This window comes from Populus trichocarpa, chromosome 1 (genome assembly GCF_000002775.5).
Source record: "Populus trichocarpa isolate Nisqually-1 chromosome 1, P.trichocarpa_v4.1, whole genome shotgun sequence".
Taxonomy (NCBI): domain Eukaryota; kingdom Viridiplantae; phylum Streptophyta; class Magnoliopsida; order Malpighiales; family Salicaceae; genus Populus; species Populus trichocarpa.
The window spans coordinates 8,574,077-8,589,006 of record NC_037285.2 but is presented as its reverse complement, the minus strand read 5'-3'; the positions used below and the strand labels follow the sequence as shown (position 1 = coordinate 8,589,006).

At 31.3% G+C, this 14,930-nt stretch overlaps 2 protein-coding genes across 2 annotated transcripts; one reads left to right on the top strand and one right to left on the bottom strand.

The window, feature by feature from the left end:
• Positions 1–1,132: 1,132 nt before the first annotated feature.
• LOC7479327 (nuclear transcription factor Y subunit C-3) lies at positions 1,133–1,834 on the bottom strand. Its single transcript, XM_002298010.4, has one exon. The coding sequence runs from the start codon at positions 1,779–1,781 to the stop codon at positions 1,425–1,427; it is 357 nt and encodes a 118-aa protein (XP_002298046.1). The 5' UTR covers positions 1,782–1,834; the 3' UTR covers positions 1,133–1,424.
• Positions 1,835–6,487: 4,653 nt separating this feature from the next.
• On the top strand, positions 6,488–14,569 carry LOC7479326 (acyl-CoA--sterol O-acyltransferase 1). The gene is made up of 2 exons (XM_052449027.1): positions 6,488–7,471; positions 14,228–14,569. The coding sequence occupies exons 1-2, from the start codon at positions 6,488–6,490 to the stop codon at positions 14,567–14,569; spliced, it is 1,326 nt and encodes a 441-aa protein (XP_052304987.1).
• The last annotated feature ends 361 nt before the right edge of the window (positions 14,570–14,930 follow it).

Below are 14,930 nucleotides of genomic sequence, written 5' to 3'. Positions count from 1 at the left end.
TTTCTTCGTAGTCGAGTGTAATGGATTTTAAGGTCTTTTGAGGGATTTATCTTTCAACATGAATAAATGCATATAAAATGAATGAAATGCATAAGTGGATGCAAAATGTCTGATTGACTATAATTTTGGGGTTTATTTCAGGTTTAAATATAGTTTTTTAAGGTTATTCATGAGTTTATCGGTATCTAATATGTTGAATAGGTGTTTTGGACAATAATAAATTAAAAATTGAATTTCTAATTCTGTTTTTTTAACAATCATAATAACTGAAATCTAGAAAAAATAGATGACCCATCTTCTGAGTTTATTTATACAGACAACATGTAATAACAATTTTTTTTGTAAATTAGATTGAAACAAAAACTCTTAGCATTTTACTATCTCTTATTACCCAAAACAAAAGACCATGATTTTTGCCATAATCAGATTTTACGGGAAAAATAATCTCTTTAAGATTTCTATATGAGATAATGGATAAAATTCATCTGTTCCACAACATTTTCTATAACTACAGTACTCTCCTTTACACTTCTCCTATGAGATAGGAGTGAGCCACGCGTAGAGTCTTGTAGGACTAAAGTGGTGTTTTGGTTGTGATAGATTTTATGGTGTAAGATGAATTTTTACTTGTAAAATAAATAAAAATTAGGTTTTATAAATAAAAAAATTATTTTAATTTTTACAGAATTAATATTTAAAATGCAATTATATGTGAGAGGTAAAAATTATTTTACTAACCAAATGTTTTTTTCTCTAAATAGTTGAGGAAAAAAATACAGATCCTATAACAATACTAAACTTAAGACATACGTATCTTGATTATATAGAAAACAAAAGGAATATATATGTGTGTGTGTGTGTGTGTGTTTGTGTGGCGTGCATGATTATGCCATCTTTTTTTTTTTTTTTTGGAAAAGAATGTCGTCTTAAAGCCATCATCACCAACTCCAAAGTAAATACTTCCATAAAATTTGGCTAAAATAGAAAATTCAGCTGCATCGAAATACTATGCGAGCAACCTTGCCAAGAAAATATAATTGTTTACTTTGGCATATTTTCGGTCTACATCATGAGAAGTATTCAGTTGGTGACCCAAAGTTTTTCACGAAAAAAAAAGAGAGGAAAAGATTAACAACAGCAACAAAATATTCGTTTTGGACATCATGTGTGCTCAAATTTAGACTTTGCAATATAAAATGATTCAAGCACACAGAGATGGCTAGGTTACATACATACCCCCACCATTGTTGGTTCTCTACGTATAGATACGTATATTAAAATAATTTTACCAGAAAACTAGTGCATCGACCATGTTACTTAGGGTAGATCAAGTAGAGGAAGTAATTTTGGAGATCATACAGTTTAATTGTGGATCAAGTCTGTACTTTGAGTCAGAGAGATGTTGGGAGGGGATGAAGGTCTTATCATTTGCAAGTTGTTTCTATCTCCACAGAATTATCCATGGAGTGGCTGGAATTAGACACCAAGTTGACAAGAAAGTCAAAGATATCTGTTCCTATAACAGCAGAGGCAACATCCACTTTGTGAAGTGTCCTCCTCTTGCCTTGCATGGTCATCATCCAAGACCTTTGTGTTAGATCCTCAATGAAGAGCTCACATGCTTTTGAGAACACAATCGGTGCCTCGCCGGATATCATCTTCACATCGGCACCGGATTTCTTCATGATCTTCTTGATTCTTGCCAAAGGCAATGAGTGAGGCCCAGTTTTTCCCGATAAACCACCAGAAAGTATTCCTGAGTATGTCCCAGCTTGCCTCATATTGTTTTTATGTGGGGTGCTTCGACTCTAGATTATGTTGAGGTAATGATAATAATGTGAGGGGCGTATGAAGTTACAGGGAATATATATTTTCCGAGAAGAGGAAGTTAAAGATTGGCGTGATTGCATGAAGAGAATATTTAAATCTAACTTGTAAGAGAAGGATGAGTAATTAAAGAAATAGGTGTCCAGGCCGGCCGGCCAGCTTGCTTAGGCCGGCTACAGTCCATCCAAATATAATTTAATTGTGATATTTAGAATTTTCTTCCATTTTCTTGCATTCTAGACTTATAGCTCGTGGACTTTTTACCCCCAAGAACTAATAAAACAATCGCAAAATATCAATATAAAGATCACAAGTAGTACTTTAGTAGTGCTAAATGGGAATGCAAACCGTAGGGTTTGTTTTTTTTAACTCCACTCCAAATTAATTTGGCAATGTGCCATGTACATCCCTATATATACATATACAGCCTTATAACGACATTAAAAGAAAAGCTAAGAGGCGTGAGAGTGTTATTATAGCTCCATGTATATAGTTTGTTGTGAATTACTATAATAAAATTATTTTTTTTACTTTTAAGTGAGAGAAATTTAAGTTTTGAAGCTAGGGTTTGTTGGTCTTTTTCACTAGCTCATTAGTCATTAAAAATTTGAAAGATTATTTGGAGGTGTATGCATCTTTTTTATTTTTTTATATAGTAAAATTACTCTTTTACCCCATAAGTTAACAAAATTTATAATTATTGACCCAGGGTTTTTTTTACCTTTCATAAGATTCTTAATAGTAAAAATACTTCATTGGCCCCGAGATAAAAAATTTGTTGAGTTGTTGGGCAGGGGTGTTTACGGTTTTTTCATAATCCATGTATAGTGAATGCACGTTTTTAACCTTAGAAAAGACAAAAAAAAATAAGCTTTTCCTTTGGGGATATTTTGATATTTTCATACGGGTATTTTGTGTAATTAACAGGTTCATGGGGGCATTTTGGCATTTTTCACGTTGTCTTTCTAATTTTTTATTTAGAAATCTGGTGGCGCATCTTCCAAATGTGCCAGCGAGTTGGTGGTGTCTGCGCCATTTAGGTGGTGTGTGTAACACCATTCGGTGGCCAAATCTGGCTATCCGTTGTCTCACTAGATACGCAATCGTCTCCTCTTCCACTTGGTGTGCCGTATGTGGTTGAATTTTCGTTGGTGGTCATTTATTTTATTTTTTCTCTCTTTCTTGATAACTGTACATAATTGTCCTCTTTGTTGTTTGATTTTCAATTTTAGTCCTCATTCTTTTACTTCTTATTTCATTTTTATTCCTTTTATAGAAGTTTTTTTTCAACTTAGTCCTTCAATTATAATTTCTCATATGTTTTATTTTTCATTTATGTCATCATTCTTTTAATTTATTATTTCATTCTTATTCTTATAGAATTGTTTTTCAATTTAGTCCTTCAATTTAAAAAACATCGATCAAATTTAAGCATTATTACTTCATTCTCATTCTTTTATATTTTGATTATTCTTATTTTCATCATATAGTTTAAGCTAACTTTAATTTTAAAATAAAATGTCAAAATAATGTTTTAATTTTCTAATTAAAACAAATTAGTAGAAAAAACTCCTTTTTATTTCTTCTATTTTTTGCAAGAAAGACGTGTAACTTTCTTATAATAAATGATGTGAAGAATATATGTATCATTAATACTAAAATTTTTAATTTAATTAATGCTTAAATTTTTAATTTTTAATTTTTAATCCAAACCAAACAATTTGGATAAAGATTCACGCCCCTGGTTTTGTATGCAATTCGTGGGCTGATAACTCAATTTGCATGAATTTGTAGGCTTTCATAGGCCCTCGGGTCTCATGTGTGAAAAATAATAGCCTCCAAGCCTAATTTACTCGTCAAAAACATTCATAAATTCCCTCGCCATATCTTGGGCCGGTCATTGCCTCATAAGACTCTGCTTGAACTCAGGCCTTGTACAAATATCTTTTGCCCTTTTTCCTTGTTTCTTTACAATAGAGGTTTCTCATTTTTTTTATTGTGCAATTCGGGGTTATAGTTTTTCCAATTTCTTTTTCTTTCTTAGGCACCTGCCTCAACTCCTTTTGTTTCATCGCAAGGCTTATTGAACGTTGGATTATAGGACGAAGCAATCCCCTACTATGTTTCGGAATATTTTTTTTAAAGGATTGGATTTAAAACCACACTATATCTCCATTTCAATCTTTAAAAAAAAAAAATCTGTTTCACAATCTCAAAATAAAAAATATTACAAATACTCTAAAAAATTTAGGAAAATATTATTCTCATGCCACTATTTAGTTAGAGACATGTTATTGTGAATTGCAATAGTGATATAGATTTTTTTAGTTTATCTCTCTTGTTTTCTAAATACACAGGTATAAATTGATGGTCAATTAAAACATATTTATTAAGGACAAAAAATGAGGTGGTTTTTTAAAAACTTTGGGCTAAACATTCATGGTCCTCCAACTTTTAAAATTATAAACCTTCAGTCCTTAAAAATTTATGAAATTTAATTTTGATTCCAAACTTTATTGTTCTTATTTTTTTATCCCTGGTTTGAGAGAGGAGAGAGAATGTGGTTGGATTCTGATGGTAGAGAAAAAAAGTCTCGGTTAAGATCAATTTCAACCATGAAAAAAAATGATTTTGGCGTCAATGAATTTCTTTTGATGGAGAGAGTTTATTCTAAGTGTTATTTTCCTTTAAACTTGCCTGAAATGATAAATCTGAGCCTGAAAGTTTTTTTTTGTTTTGGATTGATTGTGAGTTTTGAAATCAATTTTTGTGTTGTTAAAAGCTATGAATATATATTTACAAGGTGTTTAGGGTTTTTGCTTTTGCTTAAAATATGATTGAAAATACGTTTTTCTTAGTTTGAAACAACCTAACCTGATTTTCCAGCGATTAGAGGTCATCGAAATCTGAGTAGGGCAAACGATGCATTGTTCTCCTCATCAAGACAAACAATGTGTCACCTATTGTTTTTCAAAAAATTAAAGGGCGAATGACTTGTCATTCACCCTTTAAGAAAATTTTTAAAAAAGGCCTACGCACGTGGGATGCTCTAAGCTCGCATGTTTGGGTTTTTTTTTTTAGGCTCAAGAGCTCTGGCTATCCAAAAATGAGAGCCTGGTCCTTTTTCCTTTTTTTATCCATTATAATTGATTTTTTTTATTTTTCTTATTTATTTTTTTTAATTTCACCACTTAATATTTAGTTAATTGTTAATTGAGTAACATAATTTATTTTAGTGTGATTTTTTTCAATCGCCTCGATATTTGGTTGGTTCTCAATTTTACAAGTGTATATTTTAGATAAAAAAAAATAAAAAAAAAATTGTTGAACCAATTGAGTCCATTACTTGGGTCACGAGTTTAACTTATTAACTTTGGCTGGATAGGGATCATGTTTAATGAGTTTATTTATTGCATAAATAAATTTTAATTTATTTAATTAGATATATATTAACTTTTTAATTTTTAATTGGGATTTTTTATGTATGAAAACACATAATAAAAATGTGTATATATATAAAAAAATTAAAGATTAAAAATATTGGTCTCAAGAAGAAATATGGTCAAATAGCTAGTAATAACTAAAATTCATTATTATTATTATCAAAAGTCATCATGTCATGTAGGCGAAATAGATTAAAAAAAAAATCTTTCGCTCTTGAATGTCATAAAGTTTCCATCTCATTTAATAACAGAAACATGTGGATTTTTTTTTATCATATGAGATGTGTAGTTCTTTGAAGAATTTGTTTATAAATATGGTTTCGGTTGTTTTTTAAAATATTTTTTATTTAGAAATATATCTAAATAATATTGTTTTTATTTTTTAAAAATTATTTTTGATGCCAGCACATCGAAATGATCTAAAAATATTAAAAATATATTAATTTAAAGTAAATTTTTTCTTCAAAAATAGTTTTAAAACGTAAAAATAAATAATAACAAAAGCTGAAGAATTTTTCCTGGTCAAGTATACACTAAAGCAATTTCTCTCGTGGAATAATGCTTCAGCTTTCTTTTTCTCTGCCCTTGCTATATATATTAGCCCACATTTATTGTCAAAATTGACAAGTGGCAGGAATGACAAATTTGAATGTTGAATCACAAACTAGGCGGCGGCGGCTGAAGGAGGGCTAGTATTTAATTCAAGAATTATATATATTATAGTAGTACATGAAACGTCCTAGGCTAATATTATACTTTTTTAAAATATTAAAAATATATATATAAAAATTAAGCTATCTTAATTGGATCTGGTAATGATGTAAAAACTTTCTGGCAGTCATGTGCACCAGTACCTTGGCTATTAATATAGTTTTTTTTATAATATATATTTTCAATTTGGACAATCATTATTCTTGTTGCGTGAGGACTGAAGCCGCTTGAATATTTGACTGGAATAAGCACGCAGATCTGAACGAACGTTTCCACTGGTACTTTATGAATTCTTCCAAATTATAAAGGCCAAATATGATAGAGAGAGAGAGAGAGGGGGGGGAGCAAGACAAAGCTATGCCCCGAAAAATCTTTTCCTGATTTCTCATTGTTTTACTTTGCTTTCATAACCCTATTTGTTCAGAGGCGCTAATTCGCAATAGCATCTCTGCGTCTAAATATCAATCCTTCCGGTGAGTTATAGAGAAATTAAGACAGTGAAAAAAATGGAAGGTGAGATAAAAAACTTCATCATGGTATGGGCATCAGCTTTGTTGTTACTCTGGTACTGTCATATGGTAGGTAAGATTATCTCCAAAGGAGTAATCAGATTCTTTGCAATCCTCCCAGTCATACTCTTCCTTTTCTACCTCCCTCTCAATCTCTTCACCATCTGGCTTGGAGGTCCAACATCTTTCTTCCTCGCTTGGCTTGCAAACTTCAAGCTCCTTCTCTTTGCCTTTGGTCAAGGCCCTCTATCAACCTCCCCTGTACCCCTCTCTCTCCCATATTTCATCTCCTTGGCTTGTCTTCCCATCAAATTTCAACAAGTCCCGCAAAAATCAGTCGATAAAGAAGTAAGCAAAGGAAGCGGCCACAAATCACCTCTGAATCATGGCCTGAAAATTGTAGTATTGGCCATAAGCGCACCCATATATCTTCAAAAGGACCATATTCATCCAAAAATGGTATTGCTTCTCTATTGTGTATACCTTTACATTGGTCTAGAACTTGTCTTAGCAGTGGTTGCAGCCTTTGCTCGAGTCTATCTCCGTTTAGAGCTTGAGCCACAGTTCCATGAGCCATACCTAGCCACCTCATTGCAGGACTTCTGGGGTAGAAGGTGGAATCTTATGGTCACTAGTATCCTACACCCAACCGTATACAATCCAGTGATGTCCATTTCTAGCCGCTTGATTGGAAGAAAGTGGGCTGCGCTCCCAGGAGTTCTGGCATCATTCTTGGTATCTGGAATAATGCATGAAATCATTTTCTACTATATCGGAAGAAAGAAGCCCACATGGGAGCTCACCTGCTTCTTTTTCCTACACGGGATCTCTTTGGCTATTGAGATTGTCATAAAGAAAGCGTTTAATGGTAAATGGCAACTGGCTACGGTGGTGTCAAGGTTGTTGACGTTGGCATTTGTGGTGGCTACTGCCATGTGGCTGTTCATGCCGCAGGTTTTATATGCTGACTTTGATGTTAAGGCACGTAGAGAATGTATTGCTTTCGTAAATTTTGTAAAAGATATTATCACCATTGATTCGAGGTTTAAATCGTTCATCGCCGTAACTGAAGGTTAAGATATGTATTTTTTGATTTTGTTATAAACTTATGTTTTATTTCAGATTGAAGCAAATAAGTAAATTAGCAGATGTGCAATGCAATCTTCTTGTGGATAGTTAATCCTCTCCTTGAATAATTAATTTGAACTCTAACTAAAATTGATTTTTTTTTGTTCTTAATCACGATGATGTTTTCCGATCCTATGGTCACTGTTGATTGTCAAATCTAAAATATACTATAGGCATGGCCTCTTTGGGATAACTTCGTTGTGGACAAGCCAGAAAGGAAAATCCTCCAATTCAACCCCTGTTTTTTTCATTATATTTTGTTAAGTCAGCGCAACGCAACTGAATTGTGAACAACAGTCTCTATTTTTAGGTAAATTTGCCATATTTTGCTTACAATCTAAGGTTGAATCAATAAAATATGATGAATATAAGGTAAATTAATATTATTGTAAATTAACAACAGTCTCTATTTTGATGAATGCTTACAGTCCTCCGAGAATAAATATTTCTCTTTTGTAAATTAGAAAAGAAATGTGCTTTCACTTGTATTTTTAAGTCGAGACTCTTTTCTACTATCGGAAACTTTTATTCAACTGTTCTTATTTTCTCATCTACGTCACCAGGGGGGAGCTAGTTGCATTTTACAGGAGAGGTCAAAATTAATATAATAATATATATTATTAAAAAATTTATTTATTTAAATTAAAAATATTAAATAAAAAAAAATTTAAAATATTTTGCAGGGACCGGGTCTGCTTGCCACCTCCTGGCTCCGCTCCTGTATGTCACCATCTAAACTAACTCTAGCAGTGTGTTTGGAAAGAAAGTGAGAGAAAGGGAAACACAGACTAAAAAAATTCATTTGTTTGGAAAGAAGGCGAGATAAAGTAAAGGAGAAGAAAATAGGAAGAGATTCTCCATCCTGACCCTCGATTCTTAATCTCTCCAATATAGAGAGTCTGAAGGAAAATCAACAAAAAATTACAATAGTATGTCTGAAAAATATCATCTTTATTTTAGATATGGGTGTGAAATGGTCATTTTGTTCTTCCAATTTTTTTTTACCTTAGTCAACTTTCAAAGATGTAGGGTACGTTAGATTTGATCATATATATATATATATATATATAGATTTCATTGTAAAAAAAAAAAAACTTATTCTATTTTGGAAAAAATCCTACAAGTATGATGGGATTGATGTGATGCATGCAATTTTCTTTGTTGAAGAGTGTACGTAGGATAGTCAGTCCAACTATCTTTTTATTTTTTATTTTCTTCTCAGTCCTCACCGGCGACGACTTTCATGAGAAGAACTAATATAGAATTTTGATTTTTCTCTATGATCATTCAGTCAATCATTAATTTGGGGTTTTTAAATGAATCGGTAGACCGATACCTACTTATTAGTCTTCAATATCTTTTTAATTTAATTTTTTTTCAGGGTCTTCTATTTAATTTTTCTTAGCTGGGGGTACGTTTACATGACGACACGTACTATCCTTCCAGGAATTGTTCTTCTAGATTTCAACACTGTTAATAAAGTCATTGCTAATTAATTTCCACTGCCGACTATCCTCTTGGGTTAGGACATTCAACAGTGTACCTTTCATAAGATGCATGCATTTGTAATATTACGAGCTGGGAATTTTTTTTGGGAGCATAATTTCAGTCCCTAAAATTATTGGTAAATATTTTTTTTATTAATTAATTTAGTGATGGAATTAGATATTAGTAAAAAAAAAAACCAACAAATGTTTTATGTCAAAGATGTTATCGGTAAAAAAATTATTAATAAATATTGAATCACAGACCGACAGAATATTTCTGTCAGTAAAATTATAAAATCTTATAATTAATTAAAGTAGATTTTGAAGAGCAAAATAAATTAATAATCTGATTATTCTCAAGAGTAACAACAAATGCAAAGCTGAATCTTTGCATTTAAATATATATATATACAAACTACTGATTTTGCATCACATTTATCAATTACTAAATTCTTTCTTCCAATTTGATTAATATCAACAACCCGCAAAGATGCAACAAAATACACAATATACGAGAATTGCATCCCATGTCAACTCAATGATTGAAATTATTTTTTATTTAATAACTAAAACTCCTTCACATTAAATATTATAAGTTTTTCATTGAATTAAAAGATAATTCTACCTAATCGCACGTCTACCTCGACTTATCATATCAAATCCAATAATTTTGACAAGTGCATTAGATTCTCTTAAATATATTTTGGAGTGTCATCGTAAAACTCTTGTAAATAATTAAATATTTTTTTATTGATTTTAATAACTAAAAATTCTTTACATTAAATATTATAGGTTTTTCATTGAATTAAAAAATAATTCTAGCTATTCCACCCATTTTCTTTCCCTAAACATCAAACCTAACCGCCATCTTCACTTTCCTTTGATCCCAATCACCCCCTCTGCCTTGACTTATCATATCAAATCCGAAAATTTTGACAAATGCATTAGATTCTCTTAAATATACTTTGAAGTGACATCGTATAACTCTTGTAAATAACCAAATATTTTTTGTTGATTTTTTTTTACAAGGATGTTAAGTGTTAGTGCATATATAAAGTTTAGGATTTAACAAATAATCACAACATAAATTAAACTATAGGATGCTAAGGTAAGGTAATTTTTCTATATATAAAAGATGATCTATGGAGAACTATTTGGTCCTGAGCAGCAAGAGTAGGGAGATGGGTCGTCTCTAGATTTATCTCCGTAACGCATCTTGGGCCTGTCATTGCATCGGCTTATGCCCAAGGCTTTCCCAAACATCTTTTGCCTTTATCTCGTTTCTTAAAGGCAGTCCCAATCCTTATTGCAATGTGGGATTATTTAGAGGGCCATATGAACCTTTTCACTTTCCCTTTTCTTTCAAATTTTACTGCACCGACTGTATTGCATTGCTAAGTTTTTTTTTTTTTTTTTTTAATTTGGTTTTGTTACTGCTTACTTACAATCATAGTTATAAAACCCGACCTCCCGGGTTATTTTTTTACACTAGCTGGTTTTTAACCTTGCCCGGTCCGGTCCAGCCACCAGATCAACCGGGTTTCAAATTAACCTGTCGGGCCGGTCCGGATTTAATAACTGTAATTAGAATGATAGAATATTGGATTATATAACCAAGAACTCCCACCTCTCTCTTCATTCCTTTCAATTTTTTTGTCATAACTTTTTTTTCGAAATCTATTATAAGTAGACATCGTTTTCAAATCACTTATAAGACAATAGATCTCTTCTCGGAAAATATCTCTACCTCAATTAAAAAAAAAATCTCAAAACTAAACTAATTAACTAACCTAGAGAGCTAGCCAAAAGTAACTCGATAACAATTGACTCATTAGTGAGTGGGATAAAGACTTGTCACATTATAGTTTAACTCCAACACAATTATGTAAGAATCCTCCTCTTCACCTATTTTTATGGGCAACGAACAAGACCGATGAATCCCGTTTCAATCAATAGTTATTGACGTAGCTAGTCAAGCAGAAATTGAGGCTTTAAATAATGATAGAAAATTGTATAGGGATTCATCACAAATAGAATATCCAAATAGCTTAACATATATTTTTATGAACTAAAAATAGGTTCAAGAGATGGTTCGATAAGATCAAACCATTATAATGACAATAAAAAATTATAATTTTTAATTTGAACATTAAATTAAATTAAATTTTTTTCATGTGAATATATAGATTTATTTTTACAGGAGACTTTAGATAACTCAATTCAGTTAACTAGTCGAAATATAAAAGATTCCTAAATTAAATCTTAAAGATTCTATTTTGAGCGAGTTTTTTTCTATGATTTTTATTGATTTTATGTCTTTTTTTATTAGATTTTATTTTCATAAATAAAATTATATTTTAGAGTTTTGTTGTGATAATCCTATTTTGTTCATCACTATGTTTTTTTTTTGTACTTGCTGCTATCTTTATTGTGATTCCGACTGCATTAATTGTATTGAGCCGACAACTAACTATACATTTATTTGGGATTTATTTGATCTACGTACACCGGAAGGATGCAGAACCAAGTTCGTAGAAAAAAATGATATGGGCGAATTAGATACAAAATACTTTGCTCTTAATCAAGACCTCACACTCATTTTCCACCTCATTTAGATTTGTCTGGTAAAGTGTTGCGGCGTGGTTAAAATCTGTGTTTTATTTTAATTATAATTTAAAAAACATTAGATTAATTAATACATACCATAATTTTGCATGAGTTTAATTAAAAACACTCTCTTCAAATCTTAGTTAAGAAAAAGTTATATAAATCTACATTTTCAAATTAATCACAATCTCAAAAGTTACTCAATCTTAAATATACATTAATTAACAGTGTTTAAAAGTGTAATAACAATTATTTTTTTAAATTCAGAAATATATTAAAATAATAATTTTTATTTATTTATAAAAAAATATTTTTTATATCAATAAATTAAAACAATTAAAAAATATAAAATAATAATTTTAAATAAATAAATAAATTTTAGTACACCTCTATTTGAACCGCGTTTTCAAAAACATAAGGATATCTTTCATCACGTGAGATCTGCTTTTAGGTTGTCTTTGCACGCGATGTTTTCTTTGACGGCGCTTGCACACACAACATATCTTTGCATCTATTGTTGCCCTGCCTTTTTCAAACTGCCTCCAGGGGAGAAAAAAGGGGGCAAAAAAACATCATGAGGTGTGATGGCCATCCTCCAGAAAGTCTTTGCCTCTTCAGGAACCCTGGATTGTTTTTAGTGAGGTCTCTCTAATGGGGTCGACCACCTTCACGCGAGCACCTTCCGTTGTCTCTCATGTTAATTTGCGCAAATGCTTCCTCGTTATTTATTTCTCCCCTTCTCTTCTTGTTCTAGATATACATCTTAGTTTTTACTTTTAATTTTTGTGATCTCCATATCTCTTCTGGTTTTAAATATACATCTTAGTTTTAATTTTTCATTCGTGATCTTCATATCTAGAAAATTACGGGTTAATTATATTTCACTTCGTATAGTTTATTTATTTTTTTGCTTTAATACCTCTGTTTTTTTTAATTATACTTTACATAGTAAATCTTATAATTTCATAATATTTTACATAATCATATATTGACTCGTCATAAAAAAAATATCACATTATTTATAGTACTATTATTATATCTTATTTAATGACTAAATAATCCTTGCAATATTAATATCATAACTTTACTATTGAACTGAAAAAACCTTAGTTATCATGGCCAACTTCTTCTTCTTTTTTCATTTCAATCTCGAGCAAGCTCGTGGGAAATAATTGAAGGTATAATTTTTTCTTGAATCGACCGAGCATAAAGCAAATCCTTCTGAAAGTGTTGCCCATATGAACGTGCACTATCCGATAGTTCTCCTTTTCAAGTGAATTGGATGTTTATGAATAGATGGCACGAATGCTTGTAGTGGAAAAGTTTCCATCCATCTTCTGGACATGCCTTGGAACTTGAAAATTAAGCACAGAGGTGCAAAACCAAAACCCACCAAAATCCTCCTGCTTAATCAATCGAGATCAGCATCCAACTGGAAATTAATGCTTCGATTGGAAATCATCCTGGATTCTTCGAAACCAGCATCCACCTTGCCTAATTAATTGAAATCAATGATTGAATCAGTACCTGCCAAAAACTCCATCACTGAAAGCACGAGAGATGCCCTGTAAATATATTTATCATTTTGATTGTATACTTCCTTGGTTACCCAACAAATATATATAAATCAACACTTGTTAACAATTTGTTTTGTTATTCCTTACTGCGTTTTAAGTTGTGGCTGTTGTGTTTGAGCTTTGTATTTGTGAGTTTATAATTATATGTTGTGAGATAGATATGTTATTTAGTTTAATTTCATATGTAATACACACACACACACGAGAATAGTTTAGATATTTCATTTGATTTGCAAAAAATATAGAAAACTATAGAAATCTCGGGTGTAATTAATACTTTTCCTTTTCTTTTTAGATTACAGAGACCGACTTTATGTGTGATTCTATCAAGTTAAAGAAAAGCAAAAGAGAAAAATCTGAAGCAACTTAATTTGATATCATCGTCAGTGAATAAGACAATAAATATCCTTTATATTTAATAATGAATGCCAATTCAACTACAAATCTTAAATGTTATATTTAATAATGAATGCCAATTCAACTACAAATCTATTTAATAATGAATGCCAATTACAAATCTATTTAATAATGAATGCCAATTCAACTACAAATCTATTTAATAATGAATGCCAATTCAACTACAAATCTTAAATGTTATATTTAATAATGAAATGCCAATTCAACTATAAATCTTAAATGTTCCATTTCCATGGCTAAGTGGTATTGAGATCAGGTTCTCTAAAATTACCAAAAATTGACTTAAATCAGTGCTCAACTGGCCAGCAGCATTAAAAGCGTGTTTGTTTCCGTGGTTGCTTCTGCGTTTGAAGCAAACCACGAAAACAAATCGTTTGTTAAAATGAGAAACGTTATTTACTGTGCGTAGGACCCACCAGAATTAACGTTCCAAACGCCGGTTCGCCGAAAGCAACATTTATCTGCTTTTTCCTTAGCGTTTGTGCAGAGGGAATTAATTCACTCCGCCTATTCACTTCAAGAAAAGTGCTGCAGCAGCTGCATTAGTTGCCTTTAAAGATCAAGCAAATCTGCCAGTGAAGTTAGATGAATTTGGCAGAGATATCAACTTACAGAAACATATGGATATGGAGAAAAGGGCTCAGGCTCGTCAACGCAGGAAAACTCGTTTTGATTCGAAGAGATTGTCATGCATGGAGGTGGATAGTTCTGACGAGAAAATTAAGGGAGAATTGAGCACGGATGAGAGTGAGAGTGACAGTGAAAAAAATGATGTTTACCAGTCAACCCGTGATTTGTTGCTCCGGACTGTTGAGGAGATCTTCAGTGATGCTTCTTCTAATATTCCCAACTTTCAGTGGTGAAAGAAAGATCTGAAACATGGAAGAAAGAATATTGAAGTGAACAGTGCCCAGTGAATTAATTCACTTGGCACTGTTTACGTTAACAATGTCTCCAATGTGCATTGGACCCGTATGACCCATTGAAATTTTTTTTTTAATTATGTTTGACTTGAAAAAATATTGTTTAATATTATTCAATAACACTATATAACATAGTATGTGCAGAATTTGATCGCAATTCCAATTTCATTTCTAATGATATGTTACTTGATTTTATTACACGGTCAAAAAACCATGAAAATTGAAATTCTTATTGGATGAATTTCATACGTGATGAAATTATAGATAAGTTAATGAAATAATAAAAAATATTTGATATAAA

What these genes read in the sequence shown, in the direction of transcription:
- LOC7479326 (XM_052449027.1), top strand. Translation starts at nt 6,488, where the DNA reads ATGGAAGGTGAGATAAAAAACTTCATCATGGTATGGGCATCAGCTTTG. An exon ending in ATGCTGACTTTGATGTTAAG is followed by an intron (nt 7,472 to 14,227) that starts GCACGTAGAGAA and finishes ATTCACTTCAAG; the next exon opens with AAAAGTGCTGCAGCAGCTGC.
- LOC7479327 (XM_002298010.4), bottom strand. Translation starts at nt 1,781, where the DNA reads ATGAGGCAAGCTGGGACATACTCAGGAATACTTTCTGGTGGTTTATCG.